The sequence below is a fragment of the Ixodes scapularis genome, unplaced genomic scaffold (genome assembly GCF_016920785.2).
Source record: "Ixodes scapularis isolate PalLabHiFi unplaced genomic scaffold, ASM1692078v2 PGA_scaffold10__122_contigs__length_95168666, whole genome shotgun sequence".
Lineage (NCBI taxonomy): Eukaryota > Metazoa > Arthropoda > Arachnida > Ixodida > Ixodidae > Ixodes > Ixodes scapularis.
The window spans coordinates 77,083,769-77,106,248 of NW_024609836.1; the positions used below are offsets into that span (position 1 = coordinate 77,083,769).

General features: G+C 46.4%; 1 protein-coding gene across 2 annotated transcripts; it reads right to left on the bottom strand.

The window, feature by feature from the left end:
• Positions 1-6,864: 6,864 nt before the first annotated feature.
• LOC8054026 (cyclin-K) lies at positions 6,865-22,459 on the bottom strand. Of its 2 annotated transcripts, XM_040221426.3 has the most exons (11): positions 22,287-22,419; positions 21,147-21,253; positions 17,302-17,343; positions 16,164-16,312; positions 15,359-15,440; positions 14,764-14,895; positions 13,488-13,593; positions 13,275-13,332; positions 12,352-12,524; positions 9,681-9,793; positions 6,865-8,313 (listed from the first exon to the last, which is right to left on the bottom strand). In XM_040221426.3, the coding sequence occupies exons 4-11, from the start codon at positions 16,298-16,300 to the stop codon at positions 7,777-7,779; spliced, it is 1,338 nt and encodes a 445-aa protein (XP_040077360.1). In that variant the 5' UTR covers positions 16,301-16,312; positions 17,302-17,343; positions 21,147-21,253; positions 22,287-22,419; the 3' UTR covers positions 6,865-7,776. The 2 variants fall into 2 exon arrangements, with proteins under 2 accessions (XP_040077360.1, XP_029845710.2); XM_029989850.4 differs by lacking the exon at positions 21,147-21,253 and having other exon boundaries at positions 22,287-22,459.
• Between the last annotated feature and the right edge of the window lie 21 nt (positions 22,460-22,480).

Genomic DNA, 22,480 nt, shown 5'->3' on the forward strand with positions numbered 1-22,480 from the left:
CATACAAGGGCAGAAACATACCTAAAACAGTATCTGCGGACTGTCTTTTTGTACGGTGTATTAACAGTGTGACCACGGCTTTACAATAGCTTGCACAAGGATCGCGACACCCGTCGCCTTCGCAAGCCACTGGAGATGCCAATGGCGTAGAAAGGAGGGGGTCTCTCTTCCGCTAATTTGGTGTCATAATGGTTACTTCAATCGCGAAGTAGCTGCGTAAGTTCACTGAACCTGTCCTGGAGCAGGTATGACAGGTCTAGGCTGCGAAGGTGCTCGCTCGCACTCCGATCGTGAATGAGTCACTGCGGTATAAACTACGCTTAAGGTATTGTCACTTCGTTCCCCGATTTGCTTGCTTCTGAGCGCCGCCATTTTGGTGCTAAGTCGCGATCCGAAAATGCGGCTTCTCGAGTTTCGGATATGGTATCCGGAAGCTGGGGCGATATCCTTTTGCTCCGTCGCAGACTGTTCTAACAGTTCTGGAGGGCAGAAAATCGTTTCCAGCAATTTTAGATAAAGCTTCAGACAACTGGCAGCGGTGGTTTTAAACACCAATATGGATAAAGTCTCGTTATTCTGAAGCGTAGCTTATTTGGTGGCTCAAGCCGAACAAACGAGCGTTCCCAGCGTAGCTGCTTATCCCCAGCTACGTGGGAGCTGACAGCAAGATTGTACATATTCCGAGGCAAGTCCAGTCTGCAAGTGCATGGTTAACGTGCTCTTTTTAATTAAGTCTTTAAAACAATCAGTTTCGTTTTCGTAGTTTTGAAACTCCAGAGTCTTGCGTTCCTTCGCAAGCTCCAGTATATCACCTCAGAACCGGCTGACCGCACCACAATCGTTTGGCATTGTAGCGACTATCGTTTTACAAACCGTCACACAAAAGGTGCTTCACACCTCATCCCAAGACCCTCCTACCTGTTGTCAATCAACTAGCAGCCAGCCACGAGCTAAAGTTGGCATTCGTGAACGCATTAAAACAATCCTTTTCGTCTAATTCCACAATCCAGACGGTCGGCGAGCACGAACCGTTCAATCCAATCAGTGCACCCACGAGAATCGTCGACTGGAGAGACTATCGCACGGTAGCGCTGTTCCTTCCAAACACCCACGTTTCAGCTTCCCTTGCAGCACAAATCCCTATGAAAGCAATACTCCAGCACTTATGAAAATGTATGCGACACAAGCGTTGCATTACACTAAGTCAATTGTGAAAATTGAACCCTTTTTTTTGGCCCACATAAACAAGCTGCGCGTTGCAGAAGGCTCAATCTCCGTGAGAATGTGACGCTAGTGTTGGTGACAGAATGTGGAAGTTTGAGAACATGACGTTATCTGGGTCAAAAGATGCGAGAGAAAAACAATTTACCTATGAGCCAACGTTCACCTGAGTCTAATATAGCATGCCAGCAAGACGTTGTTTTCTTTCTAAAGGGCAACTCCACTAAAAAGGTCGACCCTATCGAAATGACTGATATCGCTTTAGGAGGTCAAAATACGGTCATACCCAAAATATTACGTCAAACCGACGCCGCGTTACCGATTAAAACCAATATTAAAAATGTTCTCCCGGCTCGGTTAGCGGCCCGAAAGCGGGTGAGCAACGCTGGCACCGGGTGAGCTAGTGAAGCAACACTGGGCAATGACGTAGGTCTAGTCCTACGCTCTCGTACGGACGCCGCGAACGCTTCGTTTCCCGTGGCATTCTGCAATTCTGCTGACGGCACGAGGTGTTTACCACATTATCCTGTGTTCTCCTATTTTTATTAGCGTCCAGGCAGTTCCTTTAATCCCAGCATTGCTTCCGCGACAGCGCGGAAGAGAGCGAAGCGGTGCTGCTCGCTCACGCGCGCGTCGTGGAGCCGGAGAGATTTGCCGGTCTCGCGTTGGGCAATGTCGAGCAGGATTTGTAGTGCTGTGGATTGCGCCAACAACCCGGTGCGCAACCCGGAGCTCCGGTTCCACCAGTTCCCAAGAGACCGGAAGAGGCACAAGGTGTGGGTCGGTGCCGTTCGCCGGATAGACTTCGGAAGACCGTCGACTCCGAGCTCCAACGCGAAGCTCTGCTCCCAGCACTTTACGTCAGACACCTACACACGGGATCTGCGGCTGCTGACTGTTGCGGGTTTCAACAAGAAACAGGCGTCTTTGAAGAACGATGCGGTGCCGTCGCTGTTCGCGTACCGTCCGCCGGCTGCTCCAGCACGATCGGCCGGACGCAGCAGGTCGCGGCTGATCTAACTAGCGTGCACATAAAGGCACTTTGGCTTTAACAACTTAGACCATTTGTGGATAGATCTGTCCATCTATCTCCCATTAATTCGTTTTCTCGGTCCGCGCGCAAGAAACAAATACAGTCACGCTGCGCCGGCACCAACCGCGTCATATTTATAGCAGTCGGATTAGCTTTTCGGTCGGCAAATTTGTAAATACACACTAAAAATTACCACATTTGGTGCATATCAACAAAGTGAAGCGGTGCTTCAACCGGTAGTTTCGGTTTCGCCGTGCCGCCGGACCGATTCTTGCATTCGCGATATCTACAAAACTATACACACTACCGAAAAACAAATTATATCTCGTGATTCAGGGTCGCCGGCTTCGACTAAACGGATCATAACCCAAGAATTGTAAAAATGGAGTGGAGTTGCCCTTTAATCTTTAAAACGCTATGTTCACAAATGTGTACATCTTAAAGCCTCGCTTCTTTTTTTGTTTGTTTTTTGGGAATATATTGCATATTGAGTAATTCTGACAATTTTAGCCATAGCTTGCGAAGGAAATTTTAGTGAAAATTTTTATCACAAAAAAGGATTGCGAGGAATTCTATTTAGCTACGATAAATGGCAAGCAACGTTTGAAAGATTTTTTTTTTTTTTCACTGCAAGAAATGCTACAGGCACACACAGCTTCATTTTCTGGTTTGATGAACACTTGGTTTAGGCAGGTGAATGATGGTTCATCGACATATTTTGTTTCTCTCTCGCGTCTTATGATCTCTGTCACCAGCACTAGCATCACAGTCTCACGGAGTGTGAGTTTTCTGTGATGCATAGTTCATTTACGCAGGCCAAAGAACAAGGTTCTCTTTTCTCACGAACGTTCGGTACATCAAAAACAAAAGGCAAGACCACACCAGACAGAAGCCTGACACGGGGCACACGGTTGTGCCGTCACGAAAAGAAACGTCGGCTGCGGTTCCTACGTTAAAAAAAGATGTTACCAAGTGTTGTCGATGTGCGTCTAGTGTGGATGTTTGTTGTGGAGGTGTTCTGTCTTTCAAAGTTTTAGCCGGACGAGGTGAACCTGTGGCGTTTGCCGAGAAGCTTCCCTGTAAGGGGAAATCCATGTCGCCGGATCTCATTTTACAAGTTGTCCCAACTGTGTCAAGGTTCGATATGTATGTAATGTTAGAAGAAATGTTTTTAGTTTTTTATTTACACACAAGATTAAGTGTTCTGAAAATTATTTTGAATGTGTTTGAAAGTGTTTGAATGTCAAGAAACCAAGTGTGTCAAAGTGTAGTGTTGAACTTTTTTTTGCTTAGTGTGGTTATCCACTGCTTTCAGCAAGGTAGAAAGGGCAAAACCAAAATGTTTCTTTTTTTAAGTTTCAATAGGTCATTCTTTAGCATTGACACCTGTTCCAATAGAATAATTCCATGAAACTTGGCACAGAAATGGTTCTCTATACCAAAAAAACAAACAAAAAAAAAACACAACTTGGTATTTTAGAATCTGTAGCAATGCTGGTGCAAACTGTGCTTGAGATTGACGAGTTTTAGATGGGTCCAATGGAAACTCACTCATGTTATCCGTTGCACACTGAAGCATATTGCCACTATGTTCATAAAGCATTATCTAATCTACACAACTTCTAAACCACAAAAAAAAAAAAGAAGAAAGAAACTGGGAGAGTAAACCAACCGACAAAACCATAACGCTTCATCTCAAGATGCATGCACAGCACAGCGCAGGTGTATCGCACATACAAAGTTCTTGCACGGGCGAGTGGCCATGTAAACAGCTTTTAGCAAAGCTATGCATAAAAAAGTTTTATGGGTCCTTGAACATAATTATGTTTACGGACTATAGTCATGTGCGAATAGTGGATTTGGTCTAATATTTTCTAATCAAATATTAAATAGTTTCTCCAAACTTTCCACTATTGTTGCATCATGCTTAAACGAAAACCCAGCTAAACTCGTGAAGGTTGTTCCCAAGCTTCCACTTGTCTATTTATAAGCTAAATTTAATCAAACTGTATTTATAGACTGGGACCTCTGAAAGTCCAATGCCTTGGGATAACAAGCAAACAACTAATTTGAGCAAACGACAGGTTTGACACTAGGTGTAGCCCGGCTACACCTAATTGAGCTAATTTACAAACCATGCTATATGCAAATATTCTTTCTTCAATCTCAAGTTAAAAAAAAAAAGGAATCACGAATGATGAATGCAGTTTCTTAGGGCATCTCTGCCTAGCATATACTCTTGCATAAGAGCCAATTTTTTTTTTTTTTAATTTTACTGCAATTTAGATGTCAACATTCACAAAGTTTAAATTTCCTTTTAAATACACCAGGCGTGCACGTGCACCATCCCGCTTTGAAAGTGTGCTTTTTCTCCGAAGCATGCAACTGCGATATTCATACATTTCCAGGTGTTGGATCGCGGCAGGTTACCCCGTTGAGTGCGCTTCTTACCGAGCACCGATGCACTGCGGAGGAGCAACACCCGCGGAGATTGCTCCCGCAGGTGTTGTTTCTCCGCAGTGCAGCCGTGCTCGGTAAGAAGCGCACTCAACAGGGCTAACCAGCCACGATCAACACTTTGAAAAATATGAATATCGCAGTTCATCTTGAAATAAATATCGAATAGTGTATTGTTCGAAACTACTATTAGAAATTTCAAATATTCGCGCAACGCTATTACGGACCGAATAATTACTGAGACACCAAAATTTCTAATTAACCAAAAAAAAAAAAAAAAAAACCTGGGAATAAGCAGAAGTCTTAAAACTTTGAGCTAAAAACTTTGCCATTCCCCCCCAATGTCTGTAGATATAGTACATGACATTGGAGGTCATGTTACTTGCTGGTTTACACATTTGCATTTGATCGTGGTCAGGTGCATTGCAACCGCCTTTGATGGTTTACGACTGGCGCCATCTGTCAAGTAGCCCTGGAACAACTTCCAGTCTCAGAATGTTTTTAACTTTTTACGCCTCATTCTTTCACGATGGGCTCGAAATAACGCTGACAATGTTATAAGTGACCATTTCTCATACATAAGGAGCATAGTCGATCTTGAAAATATTGCAGAAATTTTCGGTCAAGTTATACGCAGATCGGAAGGGTGTTGGCACCAGAGTGCTTTCTCGTAAACGGTAACAAGCTGTTGCAATGCGCTCCATCACACTCCTAATGCGAATGCGCGAACCAGCCTTGACAAATGCCCACACAAAGTACACATTTCGCACGTTTGCGTCATAGACATAAACGGCAGGCTATTTACGCCAGAACCCACCGAATAAAGTGAAAGGAATCTGACCAATTTAGAAGTTCAATGGCAGTCTTGTCGTAAGTTCACAACCCACGAGTGTTTCTTGACCCCCACCCCCCCTTTCTGTCGGTGTCGAGTGTCTTTCACTGGATGGTGCCAACCAAGCATGCTGCCCGTCGCACTCCGCGGAGGCGGAACAAAGGCGCCGGCGGCGAGACGACGGTAGTTTGCGTAGCCGCGCAAAACTATGAAAGTGATACAAGTTACTGCTGGGCTTTCAGGGCAAGACTAGCTGCCCACCATAGCGTGTCCGAGACTGTACCATACTATTTTAAAATGGACGAAAGCTAGAGGAGTCGGCATAAGCTGCATTGATCTCTTCTTTCCGTTTCGTTTCCCTTCTCGTGAGAAGGCAGCTCAGCTCAAGGTTCCCTACGGTTCGAACTGGCGCAGTTTCCGACCAATTTCTTGGCGCTCGTTTCACCCGATCGCCGTCTGCTAGCGTCGAACTCGTTGCGAGTGCTGAAAAGACGCGCACGCGAGGACGCGAACGCAACCTAGGCAACAACGCGTGGATCCAATAGCGACAACGTTAAGGACGGGAAGACGCAGTCCTTGTCTTCTAGGTGACATTGAGCCTACGCCTTTAAGATGGCAGACATCATTCGCGTTGGACACTTGCCCATCTCGCCTTGAAGGGCGAAAAGCGCCGTCGGAGTCTTTCAGTCGACTCGGGAAAAATGCGTGTCGACACGTCGGGAACCTTCCGACGAGCCGCAGTTGCTAGCTAGCCGAGCCGAGAGAAAACCAGTTCTGCCACCTAGTGGCTTCAGCCAGCAATCACGCCCGCGTGATTCACTAACTCGACAGCGGCTAGGGTACGGTTTGTTGACGTGCTGAACAAAGTTTATGCTGCGGGCCGCTCTAAATTTTTCTGGTTTTGCGAAAGTGCTCTTTTTGCTAGGGTCACAGGTTTATTAGGTGCAGCTGTAGTACAAAATGCACGACTGGTCACTTAAGTGAGAAGGAGCAAACCAGAAACTAGGCCAGTCCATAGGCACTTTGTAGTAGGCTTTTTCAGAGGCAGCTTAGGGGCCATGATGATTCTGAAGCTAACACTGAATCCCACTTAAGCATGTGGCCATTCAGATTACCCGGCAGATCGAGAGAAAAAAAAAAGAGCATGTGCTTGGCACCCTCTGTCCCCTAGGAAGCCACTCTTGGTCAGCACGAGACAAACTATACTCCAGCCACTGTACTATCTGCTAGTCGCCAACAAGCTGTATTTCGTACGCTAGAAAAAAGTAGCGACGACAGGTGCAGAAATCTGTTCAAATGCTCTGGTTGTACAATGGAAACATTTTGAAAATAAAAGAAACATGGTTTATTTTGAAGAACTTTGCCTTCCTTTTTTTTTTTTCTTCACCCGACTGCAACAGACACACAATCCACGTGCGCACTGGCAACGCTCGTGCCTGCGCAACGCGAAGAACCAACCGCACATGTACGGCTAGGCCGAAACCACCGAGTGCGACCTCAAATGCACGACAACAGAGACCGCCCACAAAATTGGCCGACCAAATAAAATAAACTAGTTTTGTTGCTACTTCGTCAACAAACCTGCACGGCAGCTGACAGGCTTGCACACATCTGCCCACCTTGCATGCACACAAACGAAGGAACAACGCGCGTATGACGGGACCATGCGCACGCGCGGCAACGAAAACATCTTGGACACGGGAAAAGAGAAGGTAACCCTGCAAATCATTCGCGGACAACCATGGACCGAAAGGTGAGCCTCTAAATTATGCCGTGGAGAACGATCACCTTCGAGGCAGTTTGCCGCTCTCCACGTGCAAGTGTTCACAGAACCCACACTGCAACACGCGGTCACCCCCAGGACCGAAAGACCACCTTTGCAATAGACACCCCTGTAATCCGCACGAGGTGTAGCTCGCCACCTTCATTGAGAGCTTTTATGACACTGAGTCACCGCAACACACCCGACTCCCATCGGAGACCAAAACGCTACCCCTCAGTTGGTAATCCATGTAATCTGCACAAAGCGTAGCACGGCACCTTTCTCAAGAGCTTCCACGAACCCAAGCCAAACGACTGCAACCTATTTGGTTTGCACGGAAGACCGAAAGGCTACCCCTCCGTTGGCCATCCTCGTAGCCCACATGAAGAGTGGCTCGCTGCAATTAGAAAACCGTAGTGGTCGGACAACCGCAACGCATCCAACTCGAACGAAAGACCGAAAGGCTAACCCTCAGTTGGTAACCCGTGTAATCCTCACAGATGGCACCCCCGTCGCATTCTGCTGTCTTGGCGGCGGCGGCTGGAGGTAGCCTCCCGGAGGCATCGAAGACGGTGGCGGCGGGGGCGGATACGAGAGTACCGCGGCAGCTCCGGTGTACGGGGGTAAGCTCGTGGGTGGTGGTGGGTGGTACGGCGACGCCTGGAACTCCTGTGGTGCCCGGTAGTACGCCTGCGCTGCCGGCGGGAGCGGAGGCGGCGGGGGCAGGACGTAGGCCGAGGGTAGTGGAGGGTAGCCTCCCCTGCTGTACGCCTCTGGAGGGTGCGCCTTCTCCGCCATCTCGTGGTGCGGCGGTGGCAGGGGCGGCTGCCCATCCATCAGGGGCAGCGCGGTCACCATGGGCAGCTTGTTGCAGCTGTCGATGGTCGGTATCGGCATGCCGGTCATCTGCGGCACCGGCGGGAGGGGGGGCACCGGAGTGCCGGGCGCGCTGCCGACCTCCGCTGGCGGCACCAGGGCAGCCGTGGCGGGCGACTTGGGTGGCGTTGACTGCGGGAGTAAAAGTGGCGGTGGCGTAAATATTGCCATGTGTATGACCGAGAAGGAACATTTCTCCGTTCATCTAGAAAATTTGTGTTAACTTTTACACCCAGCATAAAACATAAAGAGGCCAGAATGACTTTGCCTAGTCGCTCTCGCCTTTGCTCACTCGCAAATATTCTAGGCAGAGTCTTCGAGGAACCGAGTGTGGTAGATGAGGAGCCCAGCGCGGTATTGCCGACTCATTCACTTTCACGCTAGCCAGCCGTCATGCCGACACCCCGTTGCTCGGCGTGTGTTCTTCCTACTGTTTCTGGCACAAGTTTGCGGATTAAACCTTTATTTTCAGTTCATTGTTCGTCGCCTCGTCGCCTTCATCTGTGACAATACGACATCGTCCTTCCTCCTGTATACAGCTGCCACTGTATACAATGTACAGAGGTTCCACACTGTAGAGGGTAAGATGAATATGTCGAGGTAAAGGACCGTTTAGGAAGCTCCCTGAATACATCTAGGCTGAACGCTTCCTCGAAAATTGTCAAAAAAAGCGAATGTTTCGAGTTTGAAAGAAGCGTCTGGGTGAATGGTTTTCAAACCTTGCGGTCTCGGTGAATGCCTGCCACTCTCGACTGACAGCAAAGAAGAACCTCTCCCGCTGTCAGCATTGCAGCAAAATAATTTGTTGGCCTAGTTGGTTAAACATCATGAAAATAGAAAGCGCGAAAGACAAGGACGAGTAGAAGACTACACAGGACAAAGCGCTTTTCCTGAGTAGTCTTCCACTTGTCCTTGTATTTCGCACTTTCTATTTTCGTAACGTCGGCATTGAAACAGTGTAGAAGACTAGATCTTGTAAACAATAATGCACACATCAGGGAGAGTTTACGACTTAGGAGTGCACCAGTAAATGGGTCACATCCTCTCAAATAGTCTCCAAGCTGGGAAAACACCTAGGGGCAGGGGTGGCCGAAAAGATGCAAGAGCTTGGGAAAATAGGGTACGCTGGGGAACCCCTGGCTTCCTAGGAACCCATTTGGAGAACCCACAGTCTAGACTGATTTATATGCATAATCTGGTGTTGTTTGACACATGTTGAAGGCTATATCATGCTCCTCGCCCACACTTAACATCCTTATCCTTGCTCATATGTACACCATAAAAAAGATTGGGTTGTGTGTATGTTTATACAGCCTAAAACTTGGTCTGCCTCAACGGGCGACGAGTCTCCCAGCTGTAAACGAGAAATTTAGCGAGTGCAGTACACCCGCTAGTCTGGGGTCTTTAACGTCCATCATGCAGTAGTGATACACTACTGCACGCCGGTATGATGCTCCTCCAGATCAAAACGGGCAGGGGAGGGGATTGAAGGGGCTTACGGGAAGAGAGTGCTTGCCAGACTTGACTGCCAGGACCGGGGACTCGGGCGGGGAGTCCTGGGGCGTGTTGGGGATGGGCGTCGAATACAGGTCCAGCACCTGGTGGCAGATGTCTGCGTGCGCCCACAGAAACGAAATGCAGAACCAGTGATAAACGAGCATGCTATGCAAGCTGTTAGAGCTTTGCACGTTATCCTTTTGTTATGGGACAGGTTACGAAAAAAAAAACTGACAGAAAAAAATACCAACGCCAGTCGCGCAATCGACGTCCATAGATTTGGCGGACGACGTCACCCTAGCAAATTTGGTAGATTTTATTGACTCTGTGCGCGTAACAGAACTCTCGTACATACTCTATGCGCACAAATTTTGTCGGGTAGGACCAAAACCAGCTTCAATATTCTCACTGTAATCCTTTCATTTTGTGTAAAATGAAATAAGCAACAATACAACCGCTATAATGTCCCTCAGGTAATTTAGGAAGGTAAAAATGAAGCCTATACAGTAACTTACTGCAGGTGGCATAGAGAAAGCCAAGGATACAAAAATATAAGGATAAAAAAATTTGTCATACATTGGAATCGCCACCAAAACCAGATATCGCTGCAGTCTGGGTAGTATATACTCACAAAAGAACAAACACATAGGACGGAGCACGGAACACAACATTTTTTAAATAGCCACACGAAAGATGTCGTGTGCTGTCCTCCAGTCTCTTTCATGTGTATACAAAATTTACAAACACGGTCGGTTTGTAATAATTCTCAGCAACATCGTAGACGAAAAATAAAACTTCTCTCGATGGTCATGATACGCCGCAAAAAGGGGCTCTATCCTCGATGCCAGTAGACTCTCGAGCAAGGAGCTTGCAAGCGATGTTGGAGCCGGACACCTCTGGGTAACCGTACGACCTGAAGAGTTTCCATTGCAAACAATGAAATGAACTCTTGGAGTCCTTTAAAGAAATTTTATGAAATGATACAAGACCGAACACTTTCTTGCATGGTTCAACGACATGCGCGGCCGTGCCTAGACGAAATAAAATGTGCCATACTGTTCTGTGCACATGTTTTTTTTTAAATTCATCCATGCAATACCATCTCGTCGTCAATAGACACGGTGCCACGGGCCTTCACAGTATGGGCAACTTGCCTTTCTGTGGCGCTGCGGCTCTCCGGAGCCAAAATAAGTATCAATATTTCGAGCGAAGACGTTGGGATTCCAGATAGGCGTGCCATATTCTAGCTATGAACATACCAAGGTCCTAATTAAAACTTGTACACACATTTGCGTTCAGTTCTGATCGACCGCGGTGCAACCTTTTGTGACCACTCGCAAGAGACCGTCCATCCATTGGCTAGGCCTGGAACGTGCCCGACCTCCATACAACTAGATTGAAGGTTTCGCAGTATTTTACGAGATCAAATCTATGCACCATCTACCAGAAATGGTCGCTTATAACATTGCTAGATTCATTTCAAGCGTGCTGCGAAAGAATGACGGGTAAAATACATGCAGATATGAAGTGTTCCAGGGCCCCCTAACAGGTGGCGTCACTGCATTCTCACGTCTTTAGAGAGCCTAGATTTAGGAAAAGGAGCAGCTCATACCGTGGAGTGTGTTTCCAATTTAACGGAGGACGCCTCCTGCGCAGATTGGTCGCAAGTGCGCATGCGTTTTCGAAAGGCGCGGAGGAAAGTGTGTGGAGAGGTGGAGACGCTCGCAGATGATCGAGACTTGCATCGCCTCCTCACGGTTTGGATTTCAAATACAGGTCATGAAATATAGTCCCGCTTAAAATGACTCTTGTCCGACCAAACAAATCTCCGGTAAAACTAACACGTTTAACAAGTTGTTCCTTCCTCGTGCCGTCGTCGAATGGGATTGGCTGCCATCCTTTACCGCTAGCGCCACCGATACGGCAAAGTTTTATAATCCTCTACTAGCCCATTTATATTGAATACATGTATATACCTTTTGCCATTTTTATTTTTTATATTTTGATTGTATTGTTTGATACACAGCCCCCCCTTATGTAACCGCAATCAAGCACTTGGAAACATTTTGAAATCTAGGCACACTGCTCATAAGCTGCCAAAACGCAAATGCTTGAACCAGCCTTTAAAGGGAAACTGAAGCGGCTCTGTATTTGAGTTAAAACACTTCAATTGTCTTTATTCGGCCCCCAGGATCACAAATATCAAGATTATTTCTCAATTCGAAGCACGAAGTCCGCAGAAAATAATTTTCAAAGCCTCTCCTTCCTGGAGCGTCACGTCATACAAGGAGTTTTCGGAATCTCCGCTCTCGTGCATCTTCAGCGCCCATCAAAGCTATTTACGCTCACTCTTGCTATTTTCAAAAAGATAAGAAAAGAGACGTCACGACTCGTGTCAGTGCGGGGGAATATACCTGGCAAGCTTGGGATTTCAAGCGCTGCCCACACGAGCGACACGCGCTCGGCGGCCGAAAGATCCTTTTACGACGTAACGACAGGTCGGAGATTTTTCGTTTCACCGCGTTTACTAGTTACACCTTCGGGGAGAACAAACGTTTTCCTCGGGATAAAAGTACTCTAGAATTCACCTGAAACTTTTTTTTTCAAGAACCTCTTCAGCTTCCCTCTAAGCTCGGTCAACCCAAGGAAGGCAGTTGCCGAACATCACGCTACCTTCGAGCAGCTCCAGGGAGATGTCTTCGACGTAGACCTCCCACCAACGGGAGTGCCTCGAGGTGCGGCCCACCCAGTCGGTCACCTCGAACTTGGACAGCTTGCCCGCCAGGTAGATGAGCGCTATGGCCACCACCTCGGGCTCCCACTGCAGGCACAGCGTCGTGCACAGGCTGTGCACAGAAACAGAATTACGTTTGCCGCAATGTTTTGTTTTCAAGCTACCAAAGCATGGAGGGAGCACAGAAAAGGGCTAGTTTGAAAAAGCTCCCAACATAACAGGCTTTCTAATCAAAGTGCCGACTTAACCACAAAAGACGAGACCCAAAAAATATCTTTGACATAACAATCAATGAAGTAAACACACTTTGATTTGTAATGTCTAACGCTCGTAGGATACAAAAGATGAAAGGCGTTTACAATTCCCTGTAATGCCGAACTAGAGAGCAACTCTTGAGGAAAAGGAGGGTATGCCTCTGCTCCTCCTCCTCTTCCACTCCTCTCTCGTGACCTTTACTGTGAAGGTCGTGACCTTCCCGAGTGACCTTTGTGACATCACTCGTAACCGTGCGTTGCATTACGGAAAACGTCCCATAATGCAACGCGTGGTTACGCCAACGGCGCCGGCGCCGCCGCACAAATTGGAAACATTACAATGCCGGCTTGCCAGAAACAGAGTCTTAGCTAAGGCCATGTGAAAGAAAACACTGCCAAAGGTAGCGCACGGGCGGAGCGGCACGTGATGTTGAGTCTATGGCGCTCATGGGCCCCAAGTTTGGCAGGCTTTCTTTCACAGTCTTAGCTAAGACACTGTTTCTAGCAAGCCACATAAGATTTTCCGGCAAACACCGCAAGGCCCAGCTGATTAAACACCTTGTACAAAGAATGGCGATGCAGCTGCGAAAGGTGACCGCTGCACGAACCTGTCATTGATGAAGGTCCAAGCCATCTGCACCATCTTCTGAAGCTTTCCCTTGTCCCCTGTTCGGTGACAAAGGATCAGGGAATTAAGGAGCAGACAAGACTGCGACTGGCGGTGGCAAATAAGGTCCACTCCAATCGACCTCGTAATGAAGAGGTAACAGTGGCAAGCACTCGCTAAAGACGGCGCAATAGAAACGGAGGAGACCACCCACCTTTGAGACACTTGGCGTACTTGAGAAGAAACCCGTAGGGATGACTGACTTGGAGGTCAAACTTTATCGTCTGCAGCAAAATTCGCTCCATCGTCATGACTTCTTCCTGCACGGCACAGACACGAGGTACGTTCCAGTCACTCCGTTCCCAAGACCCTTAAAAAACGCAAGGCGCGGCAAGTCTCGAGCACCGTATTAACATTCCGCAGCCAATGCAATTGTGATATTTGCTGACAAGGACACCGAAGAACAAGATGCGAATCAAGAAGGGTGAACATTATAAGCTACTTTCTATGTTTCCTGTCAGTGGTTAGAGTCTTCGACACTAGCACACTGCAATGTAGAAGCAACAGCGACCGCAGTGCAAGAGCTTTTCTGCTTTGTTTGTTTCTGGGCCTGCAAGCATACATGTTCGTTTGTTGTTGTCTTTTATTTCTCCACCCGTGTAATAGCCCTGTGCAAGGGCTGACAGTATCAATAAATGAATAAATTAATGAATGTTCTCTCATCTATCGGTGCAGCGTCGGCCACCCAGGGATGACGTCTCCACAAATCCAATCATTAAACTACCGTCTGGTGACACTGGCCCGGGGATATATAATCCTTTACTTTCCAACAAACATAATATAATGTTGGTGGAGACATTGTAAAAGAAAGCTTTTACAAACAACTTGACCGGTCCCAAGCCCTCAAGATAGAGCAGCAGAAAAGCATAATAAATTAAAGTTAGATATCAAAATATACTCAGGAGCTTTGGTGATCCCAAAGACTGTGAAATAAAAATCTCTACTTTGTCCTGTACCAATCTGAGAATAATAAAAGAAGACTGGGAGTAGGAAATGGTAAGTAGCCCAGAAAGAGCCTTTTAATCAATTCCACTTCTGCCACAAAGAGGCAGCTTTAGGTTCTCCACAAAATCCGCTCAATGAGAAACTCTTTTCAGAAACAGTACTGCTGATACACAACTACACAAACCTTAGAAGTTAATGTCCACCTAAAGAGTCGTTGCCAAGCCACATTTCTGTTGCTCAGACTCCATCGAAACTAGCAGTTGGGACACAATATGTCAATTTCAGCACATTAACATCATCTGAATGAAAAGTTGTAAGATTTTCAAGAAACCTTCAAGAAAAAAAAGAAGCCAATTACACGAATCGTACGGTGGGCAGCGACGAAAAGCGTCGGCTGCTGACACAAAGCACCCCCAGGCGGGTTCACTGCGCTCAACTTGCGAAGGGCTGGGGCTTGGGGAGAGTTGAGGAAGTATGTGTCCCACCTTAGGGTCTTCTCCAAAGGACAGGTACTGCTTCTCAGTAAGAAAGGACCGTGCAGTCTTGATGATGTCCTTGCACTTCTTGGGCGTCTCCTCCACCTTCCCGGCTAGGAAGAGGCAGCAGCATGCCGTGATCTGCAAGAAACCGAAATCGTGGCCCTCGGACTCCGCAAAGCCAAACTGTCGCTGGTCAAACTAAATAGAGGGAAACAGACACAGACCAAGACCCCCAAAACAACGGCACATCAAAAAACGCGTCTGCTTTGTCGAGTGCGTGGATCTGACTTCATGGCACGGTCTTGAAGCTTGTCGTCCCTCCCCTACCCTGGGAGATCGAAAACTTTAAGCCTATGGTGGGCACCAACATTTTGTTGCACAAAGCTTCACAGTGTTCGGGTGAGAAGGAAGGGAGAGGAGTAAATGGAAGAGGGACTTCCAGTCACACTGAAAATGATTTTCTATGCTGGTCTTTCGACAAAGTCGTTTAACGGCTCCACACCCTGCAGTTTGTGGAAGGTCCAGCAGGCGAAGCCGAAAACAGTCCCTTCCGAAGATGGCAGCCAGTCTCGTGGAATGAAACAAAGAGCCCCCAACTCACGAATCTGGGGAAGGTCTTGAAGGAGTGGAACATGTAGAAGCGGTGGAAGTACACCACGCCCGTTGCCATGGTGTCGTAGCGACTGGGTGCATTTCGTCAAGGCCAAAGACAGACTCCACTTTCATCAAAACTATGTTACAGTCTGCTTCTCAACTAGCAAGACACCAGCATCAACACAGCATATCGCACCTAGCACCCACTTCGAGGACTCTTGACGGGTTTCACCGCTTCACAGCAAAACCGTGCTAACTTCGTGCCTAAATAAAAAAAATAATAGAGAAAACAAAAAATAGCCACTTTTTCTTTTTCTTTTACATTTTTATTAGTGCAATATTTATGCTGCGAGACTCAACTATTGTAATATCCCAAGAGATAGCCCACCTAAAATCGAGAGAAAATTGGGTGAAAATAAGCAGTGGGCTAATTTCCAGTGTGCAATCAAGGAAAGTCTCAAGAAATTCTATTTTAAGGTCCCGTGTCCCTGCCGAACTTGTTATCAAGGCAGGGCAAGAAAGCAGACGGCGACTGTACTTCCCAGTCAGCAACGTTCGCTTATATCCCGCCATAGCTAACTAGATACATTTACGCCAAGGTCATCATTGATCCCAACACTGCAATTACTAGGAGTCGGCTATCTTTCTGGCTAAATATAGCGAGGAAACTAAATTTAGCATTTAGGTCAAGTGACACCGCTTTCTCCGCTAAATTTAGCGGGAAAAGCTTGGCATGAACGAACGGACAGTCAAAATTTTGGGATTGGGGGTTCCATTAAAAAGCATTTCATGCACGCCCGACGCAAGGATACAGGCCCATCTTGGTGCCGACATTGATGATGAAGCGGGCCCCCTCGCGCCGGTAGCGCTGCTCCTTCTCCACCGAGATGCCGTCGAGGAAGGAGGGCGTCTTGCGCAGCGCCTTCTTGTTGTAGTACCAGTTCGGCATCTTCTGGGACGCCTGCAGACAGTCATCGCGACAAGTGACGCTCAAACAACACACGAGCACCGTCACAGACGTTTCTGTAAAGTTCCTGTCAAGAGCCAACAATCCTTCGCTTGTCTCGTTCCCTTCCTCTGTGCTCTCCCTTTGTGTCTTAATGCAAAAACCTTTCGGATCCTATAACCCCGGACGAAGCAGGGGACAGAGGGGACGAACTCGGCGGCTGCATTTGCCTTTTCTGCTCCCACGTTCCGGGGTTGCAATCGTGCCTCACTAATACGAAGACCTCTGTTGCCCTCAAAAAATATTGTTCATAATGCAAGTCATCCATAATATTGAAAGAAAAAGGCACGCATTCACCCATTTCATTCCCAAAACCTCTGTCTATACTAATTTTCACCTCAAGAAAAAAAAAAAAAAAAACAAGTTTTGCGCATTGTTCATATGCCGATCGAAGCAGTGCTTGCGAGATTTGGTTGGAGGAGGAAGCAGCTGTGCTTTGGCGTTCGACAGCTGTACATGTTGATAAGGTGACATGTATCTAAACTAGAAAGCATCTACACATATCTTAATTGTCTTCATTAAGGGGGAAGTTAGTAATGTTAAGCAAGGAGCATGACTTTTTTTTACGACAGTTCAAGAGCTGAGAACAAGTATAGTGTTTATACTAAAGGCGCCCATATTAATGGGACATCTCAAACCAGCTTGACTGCAGTTCGGTTTTTGACTTCCAGACCTAACCCACTCATGCGCTTCACGGTGTTGCGCCAACTGGTCAACCGAGACTTTGCCGAGACCGTTCTATCTAGAGGGGTCCGAGTGTCGTGCCTCTTGACGCAATATTAGCTCAATCAGCGTTCTCCACAGCCGTGTTTGGAAAACACGTTCTATGCAGAAAAACTAAGATTTCAGAATACCGCACATGCAGAAAACATTTTAACTAGAAAAATAAAAAATACTGTAGATAAAGTTTTGAGTGGTGTATAAAACAAGCAGCACCCTCTCACCTTATCTGCATCCGCAACGTAGGGAGAAAGCTTCCTCTTCAGCTGAAAAACAAACAAAAAAAGGCAGCAATCGATTGTGTTATTACCACGCCATGCAACGAATGAACACACAGAAGCACAAAGAGGAAAAGGACTGCAGAAGCACATAAAGCAAGTTGGACAACAAAAAACCGCAGCGGACTGCCACAACACAAACAGCGAAATAAGGCAAACAACGTGTCCAGCGTCTGAGGCAAAAAGGAGAAAAACACATTGCGGTAGCCCGGTGTCAAAGGCAATGTCTGCCTTGGCTTTCCCACTCCACGCTGCGCCAAACTTTGCTGCTTACAGCATGCCCTCATCCCCCCCAACAATTTAGTGTTTTATTTTCACCACAAAACTAAATTATGCATCGCCGAATGCTCATTCTCGACCCTAATGTAGTGCAGGCAGTCACAACCAGGTGCAAGTACCAGATATAATCATTATCTAATTAAAAAGTTATAAAAAAATTCAGTGTTTTTAAGTTTTTGTTTTTTTTATTGGTTGGTTGTCGTTGTTTTTTGAAGGGGGGCATTTTTTTTACATATTCAATGTTTTTTTTTTATAAATTGGTTAAGTTATAACTAACTTAGATTTAAAAAAGCACTAGTAAATCTTGAAAAATTACCCGCTTCAAAAAAACAACAGCAAACCCCAAATGAAAAAAACAACAACAACAAGAACTTAGAAAACACAGAACTTTAGTTATAAGTGATTTGCAGAAAATTTCACTGAGAAAATGACAATAAAACTTTGGTTGGGGCTAGTTGGACCATATCGGTTGGGGCTAGTTGGCGCCTGTCCGTGTCGTACGTGTCTCTTTTTTCGTACTGTTTGTTCGTGCCTTTCAACCTTTTAATAGAAAAATGGTGCCCGTTTTTGGTAACCGGCACCACTCAGCTCCATGCATTCGATAGCTCCGTCAACCGCCATTTTCCCATCTAAAACTTAACAAAATCACTTGTAACATTTGAATAAGATAACGGTCAGTTCTGAAACTTCGGCATCCGGTTCGGACCACTACCGCTACATTAGGGCGGAGAACGAGGGTTTGGCAATGCTTAGTTGATTTTGGCGGGAGAAAAACGCTTTACATATTTTTGGGTGCACATCCTGTACCATTTGGGGGATTCCATCAATACAACCCGTTGTGCTGGAGTTTTTACGTCGCCTACCAGGGGTTCGCTTGGAGAATGGATTGGGCAGAAGGCTGCATTAACGTTTGGTAGGCCACATAGAAAATATGGGACTACGGCCTCCTCGATTTCGTCCATCTCAATGTGCACATTCATCGAGAAAAATAACTTTCGGCCAAACATCCTCAAAGCAAAAGGTGAGCATCCTGCCCACCGATCTCAATATTATCTCCTGCACAGTGGCGGCACAAAGCCACCGAGCAGCCCTATTACAAGCCCCAGATGACACCTTTCACAATGATTTCCAAGGTACAGCTTGGTCGGTCGATCCGTAAGGTAATATAAAACACCCAGGAGGTATGCGCGACCCTACGGCGCATAGCAAGCTGCACTTTGGTGCTGGTAAGGGGGAAACCCAAGTGGCTTTATTCTGATGTTTTTTGCAGCACCTCAAGGCATAAAACGTGTCAATATCACTTGCAAGTGCCATCTGAATCAGGAGTGCATTCCGTTTGGTCATGAATGTAACAACAAAAAGTAAAGGAAATAGCAAACAGTTCTTCTTTTAGCCGAGTATTCTGATTATCCATTCGTGCTCTTTTCTACCTTATGCCTAGCAAGGCGCTTTAAATACAATTCTTGGCGAACACCAGGCTGTTCATTAGCTATATAATTATTTAAAAAAAACTCTGCCTTCAGATGTTTCTAGAGGGTAGAGAATGCTACCCGGCCATTGGCTTCCTTCATTGTGGCAACACTTTCTGAACAGCCATACTTGTTTTGAAAAATGAACCGCTTGTTCCAAACGTTTTAATTAAACACTTTGGGGTCGGATCCCACAAAGTGCAGGCGTACTTTACCTGCCTGATGTAAACGCAATAGACAGTTTTTTTTGTTTCTTTTTTCTTAATTATTCTGATTGAACATTTTAGATTGTGCTGCAAAAAACTTAAGGAGTGGTCAACCCTTTAAAGGGGCATTCAAGTAGATTCTGAGATTGTCTATATATGACGAAAACTCAATCTACAGGCCCTGAGGATCCTAAAAAACCCGAAATTACAGTCATGGACGGCCAGTTTCCCTATTAAAAATCTAATCAAAGGTTGCGGCAAGCCCCTTTCTGCACCTTGGAGCAGACACCAGGGGGCGCCATCAGACGGCACTTTCAAACAATAATTGTTTTATTACGTCTCCTACACAACAATTTTGTTGAAATATAATGCACAACGCATCTGAAAAGAACAATAATAGCAATGTTCTGAATCTCCACGCAATTAACTTTTTTCGCTGGTCAAATTTTATGGAAATGGTGGGGACCCGAAGATGGCCGCCCAACCCACCCGTCTGCTCCCCCCACCCCAAGAGAAAATAGTGCCCGCGTATTTCTATTGCTGCGACTTTACTGGGACTCCTTGCCAACTAGAACTGGTCATTTTTATTGACTAAACCCCAGCAATCAATATGCCATCAAAAACAAGCTTCTACAAAAAGCAATTAAATGCCCCATTAAAGAAACATTGATCCCCCCAAAAAAATTTTTAGTGCAAAATCTGTGTTGTGATATGTCCCATGGTGTATTTACAAAAAATCTTTTTTTGTTTTTTTTGTTTTGCATATTTGGATATGACAAAGATGTTACAAACCAAGCTCAAGCCCCCTCCCCAACCCTGAAAGCAAACAAATAAAATTTTTAGTGCAATACAAGAAACATTTTCAGTTGCAAAAGGAGCCAAAGCTCGTTACTCAAACTGTCTTTTAACATAAATATTGCACCATTTTCTTCTTTTTTTTTTTTGGGGGGGGGGGGGGGGGGGAGAGAGAGAAGAATTTAGGGTAAGACATCTCCGTCCCAATTAGACACTAATAAAATTATTTTTGGGAGCTCAGTCTTTTCTAAGAAACTGCCATCAACATGCACAGTAAGACAGGGCATTTGAAACTCTAGACAACCAAAAAGAGGTTAGTAGTCTCTAGACAAACTCCCAGTGGCACTCCTGTTTTGTGCCTCAGGAGGACAAATCACAAACAACAAAAATGTGTCGAGATACAGGTAGTTTGGGAAGCTCCAACGTCAAGGCGTAGGAAAAAGGAGAGCGACCGCAGCCAAGTTTGTGTGCAAACCTTCTATCGAGGGGACACTCGTCATGAAACTAGGGTGCCTCAGACGCATTTCAGACTGGCGTGTTTACGACCTCCAAAAAAGTGGTCCCTCGATTTCTGCCCCACGACGCCATAGAAATGTCACGCTGTCGTTGGCTGCGATCCTGGCGGTGCCAGAGTAGTGGTGGTGAGATGTTGCAGATACATATTCTGCTCTGGGTCACTCTCCGGCTTGACACTCCACAGAAGCTTCGGCAGCCATGAGTTGGCGCGCCGCGACGACGGCGACTCTCTCACTTGCTCGAGCTTTTTGCTGGAACTACCGCGACCCACCTCCAGAATCGCGACATCCGACAGCATGACACTCCGGTTTTTGCGACGTCTTTTGTTCCCACTTCGGGAGCACTTTCGTCGGAAGTGAGGAATAAGACGCTAGACGCACCAGTTGAAGACGCGTTCTAAAGTGCCGTAAATAATGCATGAAGCCAACGAAGAGATGCCGACACCTAAAGTCTACCGCCTGATTCCTACGCCCAAAGCCGAACTGCAGGGGACGAAACAAGAGTGCAACAAACAAACCTCACGTACCTTCCTGCTTTGCGAGCAGACTGCGAATTTATGAATAGGGACACAACGTTTGGTCTCTGTCTTTTCTAAAACACACTTAGACCTTGTCGTGACCCTTTGTGCAACCTCTGGAAAAACGAAGACACAACCACTGCATGAGAGAGAAAGAAAAAAAAAAGGGCAGGGCAAGCAGCCGCCACCAAAACATTTTGCACAAATTGTGATGATGAGCTTTCACAGGCTGAAACCAAAAGGAATGCTAGAAATGGTAATGCAGTGGACGCGTTCGTGGAAATAAATCAGGGCTGGTGGGCACAGCGAATGCGCAGTAGCTGTGGTGGCCATTGCGCACGTGCGGTGAGGACGGTAGGTATCGGGCATGCAAAGTGTGTTTGCACTGACAAAATTGACATAGGCGCATAATTTTTGCATACTACAAGACATCCCTTGTGAGAACGATAACCGTAAAGATCCCTACGCGCAGTTGTGTTTGAGTGTGTTTGGCTGCATTGCAGCTGTGAGAAACCAGGACATCCCTGCTTCTAACGTTGCGTGTCAAGCTTTTCCTTAAGTTGGATTCCACGCTTCATACGAAGCACAGATGTGCTGGTGACTAACTTTCGTTTCTCGACGCAACTGTGCGTAGGGTAGGATCCTTTAATCTAAAACCTACGCAAAATACGTTAGCACTGCCAGGAAAGTCACAATTGCAGTGAATGTTATGTGGCCGACTCTCAACATGATTCCTTCAAATCAAGGGCTTGATGGAGAGGGCACATGTGTCGATGAAAGATAGATAAAATACTAGAAAATACTAGTTTGCAAACCAGAAAAGTTTTCATGTTTTCCGAGAGAGAGTGAGAAAGAGAGAGAAAGAACACGGCTTGCGCCATCTTTTGGACTTGGCGTCAACTCCAACTTGTCACGCCGTTTCCGCAAATCGAGTATCCGTCTTCAGTTTTATACTGCGGAGACGCGTCTTTGTTGAATCTTGGTGACGTAACTTCGCTGTCAACATAAAACACTCTCGATGAATGTCCGCCGCTTCTACAAGCCAGTGATTTGAGTGAAGACCTGACCTAGCTGACCCTCGGCAAGATGAATATCTCCCGCGACTGCACGTTACATTGTGACGCAGCCACAGAAAAATGTCATACATACCTTGCTCGACTTCATGATGATTCTTGAAGGTGCCTCACACAGTCTTTCTAAACAAAACTAAATTTTATACAAGCTAAATTTCAAAAAGAAACGGCGGCCGAAGTTCGACATTTCACTACAAAATGGACACCTTTGTTTTTCCTATTTTTCTTTTCCCTACCAATGATGATGATAACGGTGCAGGTTTAGGCGAC